This window comes from Paroedura picta, chromosome 3 (assembly GCF_049243985.1).
Source record: "Paroedura picta isolate Pp20150507F chromosome 3, Ppicta_v3.0, whole genome shotgun sequence".
In the NCBI taxonomy this organism is placed as follows: Eukaryota; Metazoa; Chordata; class Lepidosauria; order Squamata; family Gekkonidae; genus Paroedura; species Paroedura picta.
Window position 1 is genome coordinate 39,247,550 of NC_135371.1, and position 18,864 is coordinate 39,266,413.

Below are 18,864 nucleotides of genomic sequence, written 5' to 3' on the forward strand. Positions count from 1 at the left end.
TTCTGCACATAATCAGTTACACAACGTCATAGCACCATGCTTTAAAACTAAGCCCTCTCTTTCCCTCCCAGCTCCCCCACAAGATGTGGGAATCTTAAAAAAATATAGGTCTCTCAGATTTACTGAACATTGTTTTCTATTAACATTGTTATTGTTGTTATGTGCGAAGTCGTGTCCGACCCATCGCGACCCCATGGACAATGATCCTCCAGGCCTTCTTGTCCTCTACCATTCCCCGGAGTCCATTAACATAGCTGACATCAAAGACCAAGCAATACAGGTGATGGAGCGGGGCACATGCGAATAAATGGAGGTCCATGTTCTTCCAGCTGCACCAAGTGACGCTACTTGTGACCCTTTTTCAATTACTTGGTCATAGTCATCCATGCAATGGTCACCTCCAGGTTAGACTTCTGTAACTCGCTCTATGCGATCTGAAAATTACAGCTGTTTTTACAACTGTATACTTTACAAAGTATAAAATGCAGCTGCTAGGGTCCTCACGGGAACACCTTGGAGGGCCCACAGCCAGCCTGTGCTGAGGCAGTTGCTGACCAGTTGTGGCACAGATCAGGTTCAAGGTTTTGGTGTTAACCTTCAAGGCCATCTGCAGTCTGAGCCCTTCATATTTGCGGGATTGCCTATCTCCTTATGCTCCTGGAGAAGCCATCACAGCTTAAGGCATGTACTATGTTGTTGTTTACTGGGAAGAACAGGTAAACGGATCATTAACTTCCTGAAGTTCATTTACTGCGGTGGACAGAGTAGATACATTCTTTCTTACTTTTTCCTCACATGGATATTATTAAAGTACTAATTGAAATCCCCAATTGTTACTTTTGTATACAGATAGAAACCAGGATCTCTTGACCGCTTCTGAAGAATGTCGAAAGGTTTCTGTGTTCCGTGTGGTAATTTATTTATTTATTGGGCTTCTAGTCTGCCCCCTCCAGGTCTCAAGACAGCTTGCAACCATCGTGCAGATCAAATCCCCATACAATAAATATTAAAATCCTAAAAATAGATCTATTACAACTTGTAGACTGAAGCCTTGCTCTGACAGATGAATTCCAGTTTTTGACCAGACTTAGATGCAGTATGGCCTAGGCGGGAACCTAGGTGGGGCAGGCATTCAGATGGGAACAGCACAGTTTTGCAGACCCTTCAAGTTCTGGGAGTTCTGGCAGCTCATTCCACCAAGCTGGAGCTTGGAAAAACAGTTAGTCTTCTCTGATTTCCCCCCGCAATGCACGGGTTAGGAGCTACTTGCGTGAGTCCCCCAAGAGGCTCAAAGTGTAGGGACCAAATGCCAGGAACAGCCACTCTTCTGGAAAACCACCATCATGGGAAGAGCGTGCTCATTAACATCTTCCCTCAGGCTGGTCTAGACTTAAAAGTTCCTGTTGTGTAGTCTTCTGCCAGAATGTAAGTTCCACACATTTGGCATTGCATACCATCTGACTTTGCTCATTTTATTGGACTTTATAAATTCCATGATACACCATAAATAGTTTAAAAATTGTTTATGTAGGATACAGTTTGACAGAAAGCATTTCAGACTCACATTTTAAAAACAAAATGAGCACAAGCATACTTTCTAAAAATAAGGGATGCCAAGGGAAACACATGAATCCACACTATTTATGTACACAGATTTGCTTTTGTCAACCCAGTGTTCTCTGAAAACGTAAATGAATTACTTGCATACTAGTACTCTTACAGACCAAATGCTTTCCATCTTACAGCTGAAATCACTTGGTTGTTGCGTTAAGGGATAAGATCAAGATTACCAGGATTTCCCCCCCCCCCCAGTAGTCAAATGTAGGGAGGGACTGTAAGAATTTAGTTTCTCAGGGAATTCTTGTTATTTTCCTCTGCCGAAGCACAAACGGTTCCACAAAGTTTATAGCAGTGATAATTTGCCCTCCCCCAACAAACGGGGATTAAACATCTCCATTATATGCCCCATAAGCCTTAACATCTCTTTCAAAGGAACACAATAAGTGTCCAAACATATTTTTTCAATGAATGACGTTAAACCAGGAGATTAAAAAATGTAAGAAACATCAATTTTAGACAACAAATGCACCAGTGATCCAACAGAGCTCATAAGAGTAATTGCCAGCAAGAAAACTACTCCTTCAGCTGTGCCCAATGCATTCACAGAAAGCTCTAAAAAAAACACTTGATTTGATTTGTGCGATTCAGAGGTCGCTCTGGGGATTCAGCTTGTTTGGACGAATAGGCTTTCCCCAACATTGCAGAGAAGTCATCAGTTGCAGCCCGCCTTCCGAAGAGGTTCAGAGCCGAAACATCAAAAAGGCACTTAAGTGCCATTCTAAGCAAGTCAGGCATTAGTTCACCTGCTGTTTAGTGTTTTCTGAAGACAACATTACCCTTCAAAGAAGTTTCAGAAATGCACCACCCATAGTAGCAGCGTACCATGATCTGATAGCATTCTCAGTTGACCTAACTGGTGGGTACATAAATGCTTCTGAAAACCTTCAATATATAAGGGGAAGTGGAGCCAACAAGAAACAATTTAAACAGCAGGATTTAACCTCAGCAACCAGCCTGATTGATATCTTGCCCCGAAGCTTTTGTTATATCCATTGTTGTGAACACCTGTGAGAGAATGAAACATGTTTTAATGCTTTTCAAGACTCCCCTTTATTCAACACTATTCCCTCCCAATCTAACTGAACTTAAAGTTGGTATTAATCTCTGGTTTATATGAACATGGTAAGATAGTAAATAAGATTGCAGAAGCCCGCTGAATCCCAATGGCAGTCTTCAGTCTTGCCTTTGCCTCCTAGGCAATATGCGCCCCAGGGGCCTTGTTTACGTACCCTTACCCCCCTCGACCTGAACCTGGGGGAAATTAATGAAATCTGAACCACTACGACTCCAGGTTCTTCAGAAGTAGTGGCAGGGCATTCCTTCATTAGGAATTTATTTCAACTGTAAATGGTTTTAATATTTTAATGTATGACCCAAGCTGCCCCAAGACAGCTATCAGAGGGGGAAGATCTAAAAGTCTAATAAATAAATGGCAAAAAAACTGATCTAGTAAGGAATCAGAAGGGGGGGAGCTGCTGCTGTATGGAACCAAGAACAGTTGTTTGTTTAAAGAGGGGCGGATCCTTAATAAAGAACAGAAAAAACAACCGCCAATGTACATTACCAACTGCTCACATCAAAACCATTAACTACTGCTTTACCTCTGCACAGGTTGGATGTATCCCAATTGTTTCATCAAGCAACTCCTTGGTGATGCCACATTTTATTGCAGCTCCAAAGCCCTGAGTAACTTCCCCAGCATTAGGTCCAAGAACATGAAATCCTATCACACGGTTCTTTGTTGAAAGGAAAGGATGGGAGGAGAGAATAGCCCAGTTAGTATTTTACCTTCCATTATGGGCAGCTGTTGGAAGGCGATAATTACTGATACATACAGATGCTGGTATCGGTTTAGTTTTACGTAATCCTACTACTATATCTATTTGCAGAACACCAGAACTCATTAAAAATGGTAAGAAAACCCAGGGTTGTTGGATTCATGGAACTCTTAAATTAAACATCTTTGGTTACTCAAGAAGAGGGTTAAGTAAACTGGATTATATTTATAAACAGAGGTATCATGGGTCTGTTTCCTGCCTGGGAAAGAAGCATACACTGCCTATACACTTCTAAAGCAACTACTATACAATAGTAGTATCACAGAGATTTGCTTCAGACAGCGGCTTCCTAATGAATATAATATGGCAGTTTGCGCTTTATGCACTCATATTCGTAGCTTCTGCAGGCATGTTCAACGTAACATCTGGAAAGCCACAAGTTGTCCACTCCTGTCTATCAGTACATGACAGAACATTTGCACAGTGAAAATTAAAGGATTACCCTGAGTTCAGACACAGTAACTGTTATGCTTCCTAGCGTCTCTTTATTCTTTGCAAACTTGAAATACACAAGAACTGAATACATACACAATCAAGCTTATTGCAGATTACTTTTGCGTAACAAGTGTTGTTGTCTCTACCAGGAATTGTCCACTCGAGTGGCCAGAAAAGCGTGTGATACACCTGGGGAAGAAAAAGTTAGGATTTTTAAAGTGTCCATTTTCCTCTATGTGCTGATCACTGAAGCATGGCAATGCAGTAACCATTCATTTCTAAAACAGGATGCCATTCTGTGGACAGTAAAAAGCCAAGTGACAGTGAGAACAGGATTGAAGCATTGTTACTCCAACAGAACCAGGAAGCTTCCCACCCCCATCTTAAAAACTAGCCAGATCTTTGACGTGTGTGTTCTGCTTCATTCTGTCAGGGAACCATAAGCAGTAAATGCACCAGCTCACAGTCTTGTCAGAAGATTCTGTCAGCAGTGTAAGGGCAATACCCCTCCCTAGTCAAAAGACTGGAGTGTAGATGGAGGAAATCACTTATCTGCAGAATGCCTTTGAGTTCCTTCCTACTCTCTGCTCTAACACCACTGAACTAAGGAACAGCAGGGGATCGAAGTCTAGGTCCCACTAGATGGTGGCACCCTATTTATGAGATTTCTTGCCTCCCAGATGGTTACTTAGCCAATTCAGTATTTTCTTACATCTCTCCCTAAAGGAAATTTTATTCTGAAAACCCTTTAGCCATCAAAAGTATCAGGTAACCATAAAATCAACGTCAGTTTTCTCAACCCATGCACTTAAGATTTTTTAAAAATTATTTTCACTTGTGATTTTGCTATGCAGCAGAATGCTCCCTGTGTAAAATGGAATTAAAATAATGAAATGAAAACATAAGTTGCATCTATTCTCAAATTTCAATCAGGAAAGAAATATTACGCTTCAAAAAAGGTTGAAATGGTAGAATAGTTTACCTAAAGAGACCAACATATTAATCTTTAGGGCCACGATGCATCAAGGAACTAGATGTTCTGCTGAACAGGCTATTCCCTGCAGAAAATTTGGAGTGCGTGTGGAATTTAATTTTCTAAATTATCTGGAAGAAGAAAGTGCCATCACAATTTCAATTACTAGTTTTCCAGCCTGCTGTACTCTCAATACAGCGGGTGCTAGCAGCAGGCAGGCGGGAGGCAGGGCGCAAAAGACAGTGAGAGGGCTGTTGGTGCGTCAGAGGGCTCCGAGGCGTGAAGGTGGCTGGGGTGGTGTCGGGCACCGTGGCGGCTGGGGCAGCAGGGGTCTGTTGGGCGGTGTGGTACCATTGGCGGTGTCCAGGACGTGGGCTGGGGTAGCCGAGGGCATGCTGGCAGGCAGCATGGCTGCAGAGTCTGCAGGTACGGGGCAGGCTCCTGTTCGTTGTTCTCGGTGTACTCAGGTCACCAGGGCAGCAGTGTGCGGGCGTGGCTGTTGGGGCAGCAGGGTCACTGCCCACAGCTCTGATTCCTCAGCAGTTTCTGGGCACGGGACATCTCTACCATGGGTGCAGTAAGGTGGGCGGCAGGCTGGCAGGCAGAGACGACCCTGGCTTGTGAGTGGGCGGCAGGGGCAGGCGTTTGAGGGTGGTATGGCCGCGTGGAAAGTGGCAGCTGGGCAGGCAGGTCTCCGTGTGTGGCGTAGGTGGCAGGCATGCCCCCCAGCAGCAGGCTGGCGGGTGGAGCAGCAGACAGTTGGTGGCATGGGCCCTGGCTGGCAGCTGTGTGTGTGCTTGTGTGTGTGCAGGGTGATGTGGCAGCGAGCAGGTGGCGACAGAGGGTGGGAGCCGGAGGGGCCAGGCCAATCAGCCCCTATTCCAACTCGGACACCCCAGACTCACTCCACCCCCAGGGCAGTTTCACAAATATTAAGAGGAACCATGGATAAGATGTCCATACAAAGAACCTCATCCAAATTAAATACTACAAAGTGTACCATCATATTTTTATACTCCAAGGAACTGATAGTTGCTCCAGCCTTCAAAAGATACATACAATGAGACTGCATTTAGAATAAAAGTACTAAGACTTGCCTCTATATTCTCCTGTCCAAGTTGTTCAATAGCTCTCTCTTCTGATAGTCCACAGCAGCCATATTCCAGAGGTGTAAACACTGTAGTTGGCACATTAATATAGTCACACTAAAAAGAAAAAACAAACACAACTATGTAATACATCAAAAGCAATGGGAAAACCAATTATTCCAGCCTACATAGTGGCTTAATTACCAGTTTCATATGGAAACAACAAAAGCAGCATTCTTAAGAGGGGGTATGGCTCAGTTTGAGCCCCAAGGCCAACCTCTGGCCTTGGGCTACTAGGATGTGATGCAGCTACTGACTGCCTTCTTCCCAACTCTATTATTTCCAGCTCCGCCTACCAAAATTCCAGCATGCCACTTGCAACCCTTCTCAGGGACAGTAAAATTCAACAATATAATTGAAAAGAAGGTTGCACAATAGAGAGCAGGACAAAGAGCAGAAGTATAGCCAAGACACCTACTAAGCTTTTCACTTCCATTCTTAAACCCAATTCTACAACCACCTGCACTGATGCAATAATTCAGCTGAAGATTGGACTGTCAGTAACAGCATCACTACTAGATGTGGTCCAAGTTCATCTCCCTTAAAGGTAAAGGTATCCCCTGTGCAAGCACCGAGTCATGTCTGACCCTTGGGGTGACGCCCTCTAGCGTTTTCATGGCAGACTCAATACGGGGTGGTTTGCCAGTGCCTTCCCCAGTCATTACCGTTTACCCCCCAGCAAGCTGGGTACTCATTTTACCGACCTCGGAAGGATGGAAGGCTGAGTCAACCTTGAGCCGGCTGCTGGGATCGAACTCCCAGCCTTATGGGCAAAGCTTTCAGACGGCTGCCTTACCACTCTGCGCCACAAGAGGCTCATTTCATCTCCCTTAACCTATCCTAATAAGACACCCAGCTCTTTGCACAGAACCTACAAACTAGCATTAGGAATTAGATGTTTACCTTTGTAGAATTCCCTCCAAAAAGCCTCCTGGCCAACAATTTGCCTGCCTGTATGGCAACTGGTGTAAGTTCAAGCTTTCCTTCCAAAATATCTCCAACAGCATAAACATAAGGCACATTGGTTTGTTCTTCATCATTTACAGGTATTTTCCCATTCCTTGTTATGGAAAGAAAACAAGTTGGCATTCCAATATTGTTTCTCCAATATTTGACTGAACAAGTATTTTTAGCTACAGAATCCTTTCATACTAGGCAGAGGGTAGCAGTTCTTTTGTCACCTTATGTTTTTAGAATTCAACAAACCAGATCCATAGTTTGACATATAGACACAGATTCAAGAAGCATTTGTTATTGAGTATAAAGACTGAGACTGCTTACTAATGACTGATGGAAACTCAAATTTCAAATTTTACTCTGGGTAAATATTTCAAACATCTGTGTACATGAAATATTGATTGCTAATTATGAAACAGATGGACCTAATTTAAACCAAGTAAACACCACACCAAAATTAGAATGGATAATATCTTAACAGGTGGTAAAAATAATGTACTATAAACATGGATATAGAATATTAGCACAAAACATATTTTTGATAACGAAGCCTAAGATAGCCATCTTCACTTCTATATTAATTCACTGTTGTTGTAGTTAGGTGCGAAGTCGTGTTCGACCCATCGCGACCCCATGGACAATGATCCTCCAGGCCTTCCTGTCCTCTACCATTCCCCGGAGTCCATTTAAGTTTGCACCTACTGCTTCAGTGACTCCATCCAGCCACCTAATTCTCTGTTGTCCCCTTCTTCTTTTGCCCTGAATCGCTTAATTAATTCATTAGTTCAGGTTATTCATCAGTTTAAATCTGTCAAGCAGGAAGGAAAAACAGGCAGGGGAAGAAGAGATTTCTCTTCAAGCCTTAAAAAAAGGAAGACATGCATCAGTAGGTATTGCATGCTCCTCAAAAGGCCTGAGCAAGTATGGAATAGCAGTTAGCGGGTGAACTAGGCCTAGGGACGTGAGTTCAGATCCCTACTCTGCCATGTGATTGCGAACACTACTTTTGAGTCAGCCTAACCTGCTTTTGAGTTATGATGGCAAAGCCATGGAAATGAGGATCACATAACTTAAAATTCTTTAGAAAAGGATGGGATAAATACATACTTTTCATTAACAGTCACACCAATTTTCTCCAAGCCAATGTTTTTGGTACAAGCATCGCGACCGATCGCTATCAAAACCTGCACAAAAAAGGAACCAATGTCTGTACTGCAGAGAAACCAGATTCCCAAAAGAAGAATCTAAGACATCCTCACCCCATCCTCTAAGCAAACCTCACCCCACAACTCCCAACCTTTTAATGCTATTGTAGGGCAGTAGTACAGTTCAAGGGGAACAATCCGTTAAATACTTTTTCAATCCGTTACAAACTCTATTTTGATAGTTTGTCAGTCTGGGTAGTAAGTATATACAATCTTGGTAGACAATGGCTAGAATCCATGTCATATTCAAAACAATTATCTACACACAAACAAAATGTAAAATTGCTTACAGTATTGTATTCTCCTTCAAACGTCTGCGATCCATCAGTGGATTTTGCAATGACTTTGAGTCTTCCAGGCATGCCTTCTTCTAACTTTATGATCTACAAAGAACAACTCTAAGCTTTAAAACCCCCAACCCATAGAGTAGTATTGTTTCAAAACAATTATTCGCTTGTTCAACCCTTAGCAAACAATGTCAACTAATCTGCCATATTACTCCAGTGTTATCCCTGGCCTGGAAAAGTGTCTTGTCCTTTAACAGAACCTTAATGGGATGCTATTTACCTCCATGCTATGAAGATCTTCATTTTCACATGTTTAGTCTCAATTAAAGTCCTCTATTAAAGAGGAAGGGAAGGCGATTGTAAGCTGGCTTTGAGACTCCTTCTGGTAGAGAAAAGTGGGGTATAAAAACTCCTCCTCTTCTTCTTCTAAAGGGTCATGTCATTTTCCTCCAGGTCTCTTGGCAACTCTGGTCATACAGAGAACAGTCTAAGAGCCCTCTTTTCCCTGTAGTTTGATTTGAAAAGTGAAGATACTTGCCTCCACAGGAACAAACTTTCTGATGAATTTTACACCATGAGTTTCCATATATGCGCCCACTCTCTCTGCCATTTCTTGGTCAAAGCCACGTAGGAGGATAGAGCGCACCATAACTGTGACGTCCATGCCAAGGCCAGCAAGAAATCCTGCACATTCCAAAGCTACATAAGAAGCTCCCACAACTAAAGTCTTTCCAGGGCAGTAGGGCAAAGAGAAAAGGTCATCGCTAAAAGACACAAGTGTTCAGGCAAATGGTTAAATATTAACTTTATTGTTGTTTTTTTTAAAGAGATTCGTAAATTGAGTTTCAGCCCACCTTGTAATACAGTATTCTTTATCTCCAGGAATACCTAGATATCGAGGTCTCTCCCCTGTAGCTATGACAATTGCCTGAGCTGTATGGAAAGTTTCTTGTCTTTTCCTGTTGGTTGCCTGTCACAAAGAAACATGACTTAATACTTGTTCTGGTCTGAAGGACTTTAAATAAAGTGTTGCTGTTGTTGACTTAGTGCTAGCATTCTTCTAAACAAATTTTCTGCAAGTGATTGCCAGCAATATACTTCACCAGTTGAACTGCATTGTAACATGAAGCACTGCGACAGCAGGCCAATGCAAGACCAGTTCTATAGCGTTAGAAATTGAAACTCCCACTATATATATATATATCTTCATAAAAGGGAATACAAATAATTTCACCACAATGTTTAAATGACACTCTACTACTGGGGCTATGCTGGGGATCATGGAACTGTAAGAAAGGATGGAAATGGACAAGACTAGGCAAAAAAGTTTGTTGTATCCTCAGTAATCTCAATACATCCCAGCTGCCCTTCTAGGGACAGTCAACTTCACACAGATCCACTCCCAGGCCATAGTCCCACTGGAGTTTTCCCTGGCAGCCTTAATGGCCAATCAGCTCATTTAAATACCAGTACCATGAGGCAGCATCAAATGAGCAGGCGTCTATGCCCTGTTGGTTGGACTTCTAGAATAACTAGTTGACCACTCTTGGAAACAAGATGGTGGACTAGATGGACCACTGCTCCGATCTAGTAGGGCTCTTTTTATGAACAGGGAGGGCAGACTGAGAAACACTGCTGCCAGCTTTACTATCGAAGCTGACCTTTTGTAAGCTCTCCCCCAGGTATAATGTTTGGACATGGCTTCATGGGTGATGTCCTTCGATGAATCAGCCCACTGGACCTAAGACCAGCCTAAGATATAGGTGGATATTTTTAGAGATCTAAATTTTTAAAGGTTTTTGACATTTCTTAGAACTTCACAAGCTGCTTGATACAACTGCTGTGAATTCTAAGTTTGGCCAGGAATGCTAAGAAAGGGAGATGCTACCAAGCCCCTTAAAAAAATCAAGCAGATACTGTTCATCTCTATAATTCTAGCACATTTAGCTATAAAGGAGGGATCATATAATATCAGCAACATCAGTAGAAACACAGCTTCAAAACTTTTGGCATGTGTATCACAAGTGCCTTCATGACAAAAAGCTGAAAAGTAATAATATAACTAAGGATATTTAGCATTTTACAGCAGAGCTGCTAGCTTCCTGTGCATTCTGTCCATAAGCCTCAGCAGCAAGTTCATCTGCTGAGAAGGGCAAACTCCATTTTCAAAAGCAAGCTTCAAATACAGTTAGTTGCAACAACATAGTTGAAAGTGTACAGGCAAATATTTCTGAGTCATTAAATTTTCCTAAGGTACAAATTCTGCCTTGTACAATGACCTACCCTTCTCTTCAGGCCTCTCAGTCATGTATTACTCCTCTCCTTGCTACTACTAAACATTCTCAATTTCAAAAATCAAGTTTTGCAAAGAGAAATCAGCATAAAGCTTGGGGAAAGGATTGGATATAAAGTCACTTGAATTTTTTACCTCTTTGAATCCCTTCTACCCAGTATTTCTCCTGCTGTAGCCAGCAGCTTTCCCTGTGTTTGCAATCTCTGTAGTTCCTCCCTTCCCCTGAGCTTACCATCTTCTGTTGCTGAATATCTACATGTACTTGTAGATATCACTTTTACTCCTTTGGTAAAGTTACCCTCACCAACTTGTTTATTTCTCTGCAAGTTTGGATTCTCCCATTGTGTCGCAGAAATATAGCCCTTTATCCCCTTTGCAGTGCTTTACTTTTTTTTCATCTGCACTTCAGGGGAACATACTGGACAATTAGATATAGCACCCAGTATATCATGAGAACATGATTTTTTTTTAGTATGCTGGGGATCAAGAAATATATGGATAGAAGCCATGCAGGAAGAAGCTGTAGCGAAAGAGGGAAAACTTGATGCATGGAAAATCTGTTAAGATACTACTCAATATATTTTGCAATTTCAACAGTAATGGTTTTTTGCAATACAAGAACCACCTGGGTTTTTCAAACAACAAACTTCATAAATTGCACAAAGTTTCAACTAGAAAATAACACTCTGATAGATCAAAAGCCATGTCCATGCTCAAGTTACCTTAATCTTATGTGGCCCAATGAACTCTCCAAATGCATTGAGGTACGTCACCGATTTCTCACGCAAGGCCACCCGATATCCCCAGTTCAAGGATCCTATGTAGTTCTGAATTGCTTCTACCATGGTCCCCCAATTGTGTTTTACTAGCAACAGATAACATTTGCATGTACAAAATTAAAGAAGGTGTTGACCATATTCAACTGACCAAACAGTACTACAAAGCAAATTCAATTACAATTTAGCATCATTTCATACGCCTGCTAGTACAATGTGTGCAGATAAAGATCTATACAGAACTTGCAAGAAAGAAACTTGCTTGCACAACTTCATTTTAAAAGAGACTCAGATTCCTGCTGTTCATTAAAGAAATTGCACATCATTCACAACATGCACTTGGGTTAAGTAGCCAAGGCTGAAAATCATACTGGGGGACAAGGGAATGTAAACAGAATACAGACAATTAATAGCTTTGTCAACTGTGCACGAATTGCAGGGCTTTGCCTCTTCCCCATGACTGTCACCTTACGTACCTTGCTCTTCATACTGCCAACCAAATTTCCTCGAATCTTGAAGAGCCTGGCCTAAAAGGGCAGCCTGATGCATCAGCTTCTTAGGAATGCAGCCCACATTTACACATGTGCCACCAAGTCCTGAAAGGTGAAGTTTCATTAAAAAGTGTTTCCCTATCAAAACAGTATTCTGCCCATCATACTAATACTTTTGCATTTCAGGTATAAAATTATTATGCAGCACTACCACTGTGTCAGTATAGGTAGTTTCCCCTAGCCCATGCCATCATGCCACTTTATGCAGACAGCTGTGCCGTAAAACAGGATGTCCCCGTCATTAACTCCATTAATACTCTGGTGGAAAAAACAGGTCACAAAAACAGCCCCACACGAGATCTGAGGACCAAGCTATGCATTATGAGATTGCTGATCAGGGATCCCTAATGTAATCTATCACTTAGCTGTCAGACTGGATACATACAATCATTTTGCATCCACAGTTTAAGTCCAATAGCTGTAAAAGCATTTTTCAGTTCCAGTTGAAGTGAATTTCACATATCTCCAAAATCTAGTACAACTATGGCAACGTTAGATTTGTCACCTATAACCTATAGAGTTATGAAATTTTGGGAATGGGTTATGGTGGGGCCATGAGCAGGGTTCCAGCGTCAATGTATTTGGAACAAGATAAAACCATCAACATTTTCCTACAAACTTTCACATATCTGTTATTGATCAGCCGAAGGGCAGTCTCACCGACTATTAACACATTATCGGAAGAACAAAAGACAATGGTCAACTGACTGAAATTTTATTATGTTCTTCAGTGCCCTATGAATCTGACTCTGCCTAAGTCACTACAATCTGATCCCATGTTTCATCATAACATTCATAATGAACCAAAGCTACTACTTTAATGGTGTGACACATTTATTGTAAAGCCAACTTAACCATTTAAATATAAGAATATTCTAAACACATAGACACAAGCTACATTTAAGGGTAAAGGAATCTGGCTACCAACATGTACTACAAAATGCATTTTTTCTGCATTCATGGGCATCAGTATTTTGAATCCACCAAGTGTTTCAATTGCCAAATGAAAATGTTGTTCTGCACAAAAGCAACTGTGTAGGAAGCTAGCCATGTTGACCAATGTTTCTGCCACCACCACCCCCCCCGCCATGGCAATCCACATAGTGAGATATGGTCAATTACTAATAAAATCCAAGAATATTATCAATGCCAATTCTAAAAGCTGTTTAAGCATGAAAGACATACCCCATGTAGTACCCATGGGTGTTGGTACAACATAATCCAGCACCAAGACCTTCCTTCCTAACACTGCAGCTTCCTGTAAATAAACAGCTGAGCATTAGAATTCAGTAGGTGCAAATACTTTTGCCTATAAAAGGCACAACTTCATAAAATGTCATGCTAAAACACACGGAAAGGCACCAATGCATAAAGTAGACATTGGCTGAAGTGCAGCATCATGTATCTATTTCTGGAACACAGTTTAGCTCATTGTTTAACATGGAATCTAATAATGTAGACTTATTCTAGTTGAGGCCCACTGACTTCATGGTTAGACTGCAATAAATCCATATATGATTGAATGTTCCTCTACTCTAGCACAGTGGTTCTCAACCTTGGGGTTGCAGCCCCAATTGGGCTTGCCTGGCCCCTTCTGTGGGGTTGCCAGGTTGGTGGCCGCCATGGTGGGCAACTGCGGAGGGCAGATGTGGGCGGCGGTGGTGGGAGGACAACAGGTGGTACAACTGCAACAGCTGCTTGTGGGAGAAGGTCTCTGTGCAGCGGGGCTCCGGGAATGAGTAGGCAGTGTCCCAAGACTGGCCGCCCCCTGCGGTGGGAGGCACAGAGAGCTCTGTGGCAGTGCTGGGGGGCTAGGGCAGCATGGGGCTGCCAAGGCTGAGAAGGCCATTATCGAAGCACACCAGCAGGCTCTGGCTGTTGATGTTGAGAGTGCCCAAGAAGGATGAGCCGCCACTGCCGCCCGAATCCTTGTGCGGGGGCTTCTGCTAGCACCCACCTGCCTCCTGAGGGCCCTACAAAGACGCCTTGCTTCCACCTCCACGCCACCTCGAGAATATTGAGAACTCCGCATGCGCCCACTGCCCCCGCCACTGGGGTCACAGCATTATGGCGGCTAATAACTGCTGCTCTAGCATCAACAAGTATTTCATAGTTTACTCCAATCCTCTTTCCACATGCCCCCAAATACACCACTCTTGTTTCTTTTGTGAACTTCTTTAGGAAATGCAATCAAAGGTGTACTATGTTACAGAAACCAAAAGTATGAGGTATACATGGCACCTGAAAGTGGGAGAGTGTCAGATTAGTTCCAGGGCCTTAGAAAGCTCATGAAACTTGATGAAGCAAAAACAGGTCAAGTCAAAATCTATCTATTTATTTATAAATCTTGCCTGCGTGTGTGCACTAATTTACGCACCGGCACCCCCCGCAGTGCTGGCTGTGTCAGCTTGGCATGGCCGATTCAGACGCCGCCGCATACAACCCTAGTCAGGAATGTTGCTTCAGGTTTGAAGGTGGGGCCTCATGTGTCCAAGAGTGGGCAGGAGCTTTTGCCATGTAGCCAGCCCCAGAAAAGCCACAGTGCAGGTGTGCATCCTAGCACCCATTGTATTCCTGGGTACAGCGGACTTCTCCTCCTCCTTCCCCAGCAAACTTTCTCAGTTTTCCTGCTTAAGGAGGATAGCTGCATTCATTGTGGTGCCACTGTAACATGCAATCTTGCTAAAGAGTTACCAATTACCATATGGAAGAGTCTATTAAAATACTAGGGGGGGGGGGGCTGGGACTGGCTAACCAGTCCAGATATCCTCTACTGATCTATCTGGATGACCATTTATTTACTTTTTCTTGGGATAAGACAATTAGGTCATAATCAGAGCATTTACAAAAGAGAGAGAAGGCATACAAAAACCAAAAGGAACAGTGGGATAAAGAACCTTCTATTTAAATTCAAACAGCACTCCTTAATAAATGTGACAGCTGTGGTCAGTTAAGCTATTTTAGGGTGCTAACATTGCTAATTTTTAGTAATATAAATGTTAAATATTTAAGCATCTTCTTGTGCGCCTTTGGTTTGCATGAGGCTCTATTCAGCTTTGTTACCACATTTACAATTAGAAGTATACCCCTTTGTTTAATAACATAATAAATGAACGCTTTTGTTTAAATGGTTACGATTAGTCTTTCACTCGAGAATTTAAAAAAATGGATTTAGTGTTCCTTGATTTATATCAATCCACCCAGCCATACAGCAAATGGGAGATGCTACAACCGTTTAAAAAAAAGTTAAAAGCATACAGGCACTCCATACGGAATAGAGAACCATACAGAATTCATACCTTGGAACATGAAAGTCCACCAGATCCCCCACCAATGACAATCAAGTCATAATCATAGGCTTCCATCTCTTCATTTTTGCTATCCCCTAAAAGCCTCTGCAATAAGCCACTATGGTAAGCCTGTAATAAGAAAGCACATTTTTAGTCTGTCTAAGTTTTGTCCATGACAAAGCCAAAACACTTATAGAGCCCCAATTACCCATCTAGGGTGCCATAAACCCAACAGTCAGCCCATGTCCTTCCTGTTGTTTGCCTGAACTTTAAAAGTGCCATTAAAGGTAAAGGTATCCCCTGTGCAAGCTCCGAGACATGTCTGACCATTGGGATGACGCCCTCTAGCGTTTTCTTGGCAGACTCAATACTGGGTGGTTTGCCATTCCCTTCCCCAGTCATTACCATTTTACCTCCCAGCAAGCTGGGTACTCATTTTACCGACCTCGGAATGGAAGGCTGAGTCAACCTTGAGCCGGCTGCTGGGATCAAACTCCCAGCCTAATGGTCACAGCTTCAGACAGCATGTCGGCTACCTTATCACCCTGCGCCAAAAGAGGCTCATAAAAGTGCCATTACAGGGTGTAAAGGTAAAGATTTAAAATGATGTTGAATCAGAGGAAGCATGATATAAAATCTCCAACAATGTGGCTTCTACCCAAGCCTCCACCTGACAGACATAATCCAAGTGGCTTCAGAGTGTACCCATAAGAGATGTAGAGAAAGGACTTTTATTTACTCCCAGGGATAAAGGGGAAAGGTAGCTCAGAAAAGATGATGGAAACTATTTAAAGATGCAATATGTCCTTACTAGACCCATTCATTTAAAATTAGCTGATAATTAGGAACATAGCAGTCTAGTTAGCGTCTTTTAGATGAATACTAGTCTCCCATATTGATCTCAGGATTCTCCCAGAGTAAATGTGAACTTCTCTCAAAAATGACCTTTTATTAATTCCCCTCAGAAAGTGGGGCTTTGAGACAGTTATAGTCTCTTCCTCAGGCTAGCCTCCTTTATCACAAAAGACACAAAAGACTTCTGAGACAGGGTTTGTGTCTCCTGTTGCTTGGATGAGAACCTGTCTCCACCCATCACTGGTTTAGCTTGCTTACAACAAAAGGCAATCTGAGACAGGTTCCCTCTAGTCTCTTTAGCTGATTCAGACCCTCTCTAACCTGAGCTGACATTTTCAGGTGGGTAGCCATGTTGGTCTGAAGTAGCAAAACAAAAATTGAGTCCATTAGCTCAGTGGTCCCCAACCACTGGGCCATGGCCCGAAGGCCTCGGCTCCCTCTCTCTGCCCCCCCACAGTGAGAAACTTCCCAGGCCGCAAGCAAATCGGCCGCCAAAACGTGGCAATTTTACGCATGCACGGCGTAAAATTTCACGCATGCACGGCAGGTCCGTGCATGCACATTTGCGTCACACTCGGCTGCAAACGTGCATGTGCAGCACTTTCACTCATGTGCAGCGGGTCCGCACATGTGCGTTTGCGGCCGTGCATGGTGCAAACGCGCATGTGCGGACCTGCTACACATGGCACAAACATGCATGCGCCCGAATCACCCTCCCCCCCCACCAGTCCACAACCTGAAAAAGGTTGCGGACCACTGCATTAGCTCCTTTAAGATAAATCCAACAAAGGTTTATTCAAGGCATAATATTTCAAGTTCGTGCATTCTTCCTCAAATAAAATGGAACAAGGATCATAAGGGTACAGATATAAGGCAAAAGTAAATTAGTGGCAAATTAGTAAATTGTGTCATAATATCCAAATTATGCAGTATGGTAATTCTTTGCTTAAAACACCTATCAGTCCTTTTGAGTTCAGGTATAGTTCACAAAAACATTGGAGAATTAAAACTGTCCATGTTAGTAATTAATGGCAGACACTTTCACAGTTGTTAAAAGAAATAATGAATGAAAACAAATGGAGCAAGCAACTAGTCACTTTTAATTATTTCTTTTTACAACTGGGAAAGTATTTACTAGTAATTACTAACCTTGACATTGTATCTGTACCCTTATGATCTTTGTTGCATTTTGTCTGTTGCATATGCATAATTTGGATATTATGACATTTACTAACTTGCCACTAATTTACTTTTGCCTTATATCTGTACCCTTATGATCCTTGCTGCATGTTGTCTGACAAAGACTGCATGCACTCGAAAGATCATGCCTTGATTAAATCTTTGTTGGTCTTAAAGGTGCTACTGGACTCAATGTTTGCTGAGCTGACAGTGTTACTGTTTTTTTCCCTTCTCGCTCCTTCCCCCCCATGTAACTCCTCCAGGGATCTTGACTGGCTATTAGATGCTCTGCTCACACACCAAACAGGATTAAAGGGGATTGGTGTTTTACAGAGAGGAGCAGGACCTTTTCCCATATCTCCTGCCAACAACAATTAGGTCATGATCATAGGCTTCCATCTCTTCACTTTTGCCACCTCCTACAAGCCTCTGCAATAAGCCGCTGTGGTAAGCCTGCAATAAAAAAGTATACCTTTAAGTCTCCCTAAGCCATGCCCCGGACAAGTCTAGACACTTATATAGCCCCATTTTACTGATCTAAACTCCAGCAAGCACAAGAGTCAGTCTTGCTTGCTTGAACTTTAATAGTTAACAAGTGCTTAGAAAGGTTATCACAATTCTATGCATACAATGAGCATTTGGAAAGAAACAGAATTAGCTTTGAATCTAGTTACATTTCTTTAAAATAAACTATGAAGGGCAATGCTGGAAAAATTAAACTATCAAGATAGGACAGAAATTTTATCCTAAAAGAATCCAAGTGAAGAAAAAAGGGAGGTTGAATTTTGTGTTTTAGTTGCATGTACGTAAGACAAGCAAAAGAGAGCTCTTCCACAAGACATTTGGCTGAGGCCAACTGGAATCAGCAACACCCACTGGGCCCCTGAACCTCCTTCTCAGAAATCCATGTACCTAAACTGAACCATGGACCTGTTTGATCATTGTCCTAGTTAAACTGTTATCTGTTGTTATTGTTACCATTGTTGTATTGTATCTATTCTATTTGATGCAGAAACAAAGTTCAAAGTATCATTTATGTTCCACGTGAACCGCCCTGAGCCTCAGGGGAAGGCAATATACAAATGTAATTAAATAAATAAGTTAAAGACAATTCACTACCATATTATTAATGTATATATAGTTAAAGGTTGCAAAAAAATTCAGCTGACTGGAGGTTACAAACACCATCATGATCTTACTGCAGTTAATTTTCATGTCAAGGAGGAAAAAGTACAATATTACCTGGAAAGTTTGATCACATCCACCTACGTGAGTTCCATTGACAAACACATTGGGGACCGTTCTCTGGCCTGTTAATCCTAGTAAGACATCTTGAATACTGGGGCCATCATCTATAGAAAAACAGAACAGGTATACATATTAACCAGGAATCATGGGTCCTCCATCACTGGGTAACAGGAAAAGAAACCGGTGTTGACAGGTACTGGCACACACAC

The 18,864-nt window shown here is 42.3% G+C and overlaps 1 protein-coding gene across 1 annotated transcript in view; it reads right to left on the bottom strand.

Moving 5' to 3' along the window:
- Positions 1-1,508: 1,508 nt before the first annotated feature.
- The window catches only part of TXNRD3 (thioredoxin reductase 3), a 32,006-nt gene continuing 14,650 nt past the window's right edge, over positions 1,509-18,864 (bottom strand). The window contains exons 3-16 of the mRNA XM_077325373.1: positions 18,650-18,759; positions 15,383-15,502; positions 13,269-13,341; positions 12,009-12,128; positions 11,479-11,621; positions 9,318-9,433; positions 9,002-9,227; positions 8,467-8,559; positions 8,079-8,155; positions 6,918-7,074; positions 5,964-6,071; positions 3,987-4,082; positions 3,222-3,356; positions 1,509-2,625 (exon numbers count right to left, since the gene is read on the bottom strand). Coding sequence (XP_077181488.1) covers positions 2,563-2,625; positions 3,222-3,356; positions 3,987-4,082; positions 5,964-6,071; positions 6,918-7,074; positions 8,079-8,155; positions 8,467-8,559; positions 9,002-9,227; positions 9,318-9,433; positions 11,479-11,621; positions 12,009-12,128; positions 13,269-13,341; positions 15,383-15,502; positions 18,650-18,759 — 1,637 coding nt within the window. The 3' untranslated portion in view covers positions 1,509-2,562. The remainder of the gene's footprint in view (positions 2,626-3,221; positions 3,357-3,986; positions 4,083-5,963; positions 6,072-6,917; positions 7,075-8,078; positions 8,156-8,466; positions 8,560-9,001; positions 9,228-9,317; positions 9,434-11,478; positions 11,622-12,008; positions 12,129-13,268; positions 13,342-15,382; positions 15,503-18,649; positions 18,760-18,864) is intronic.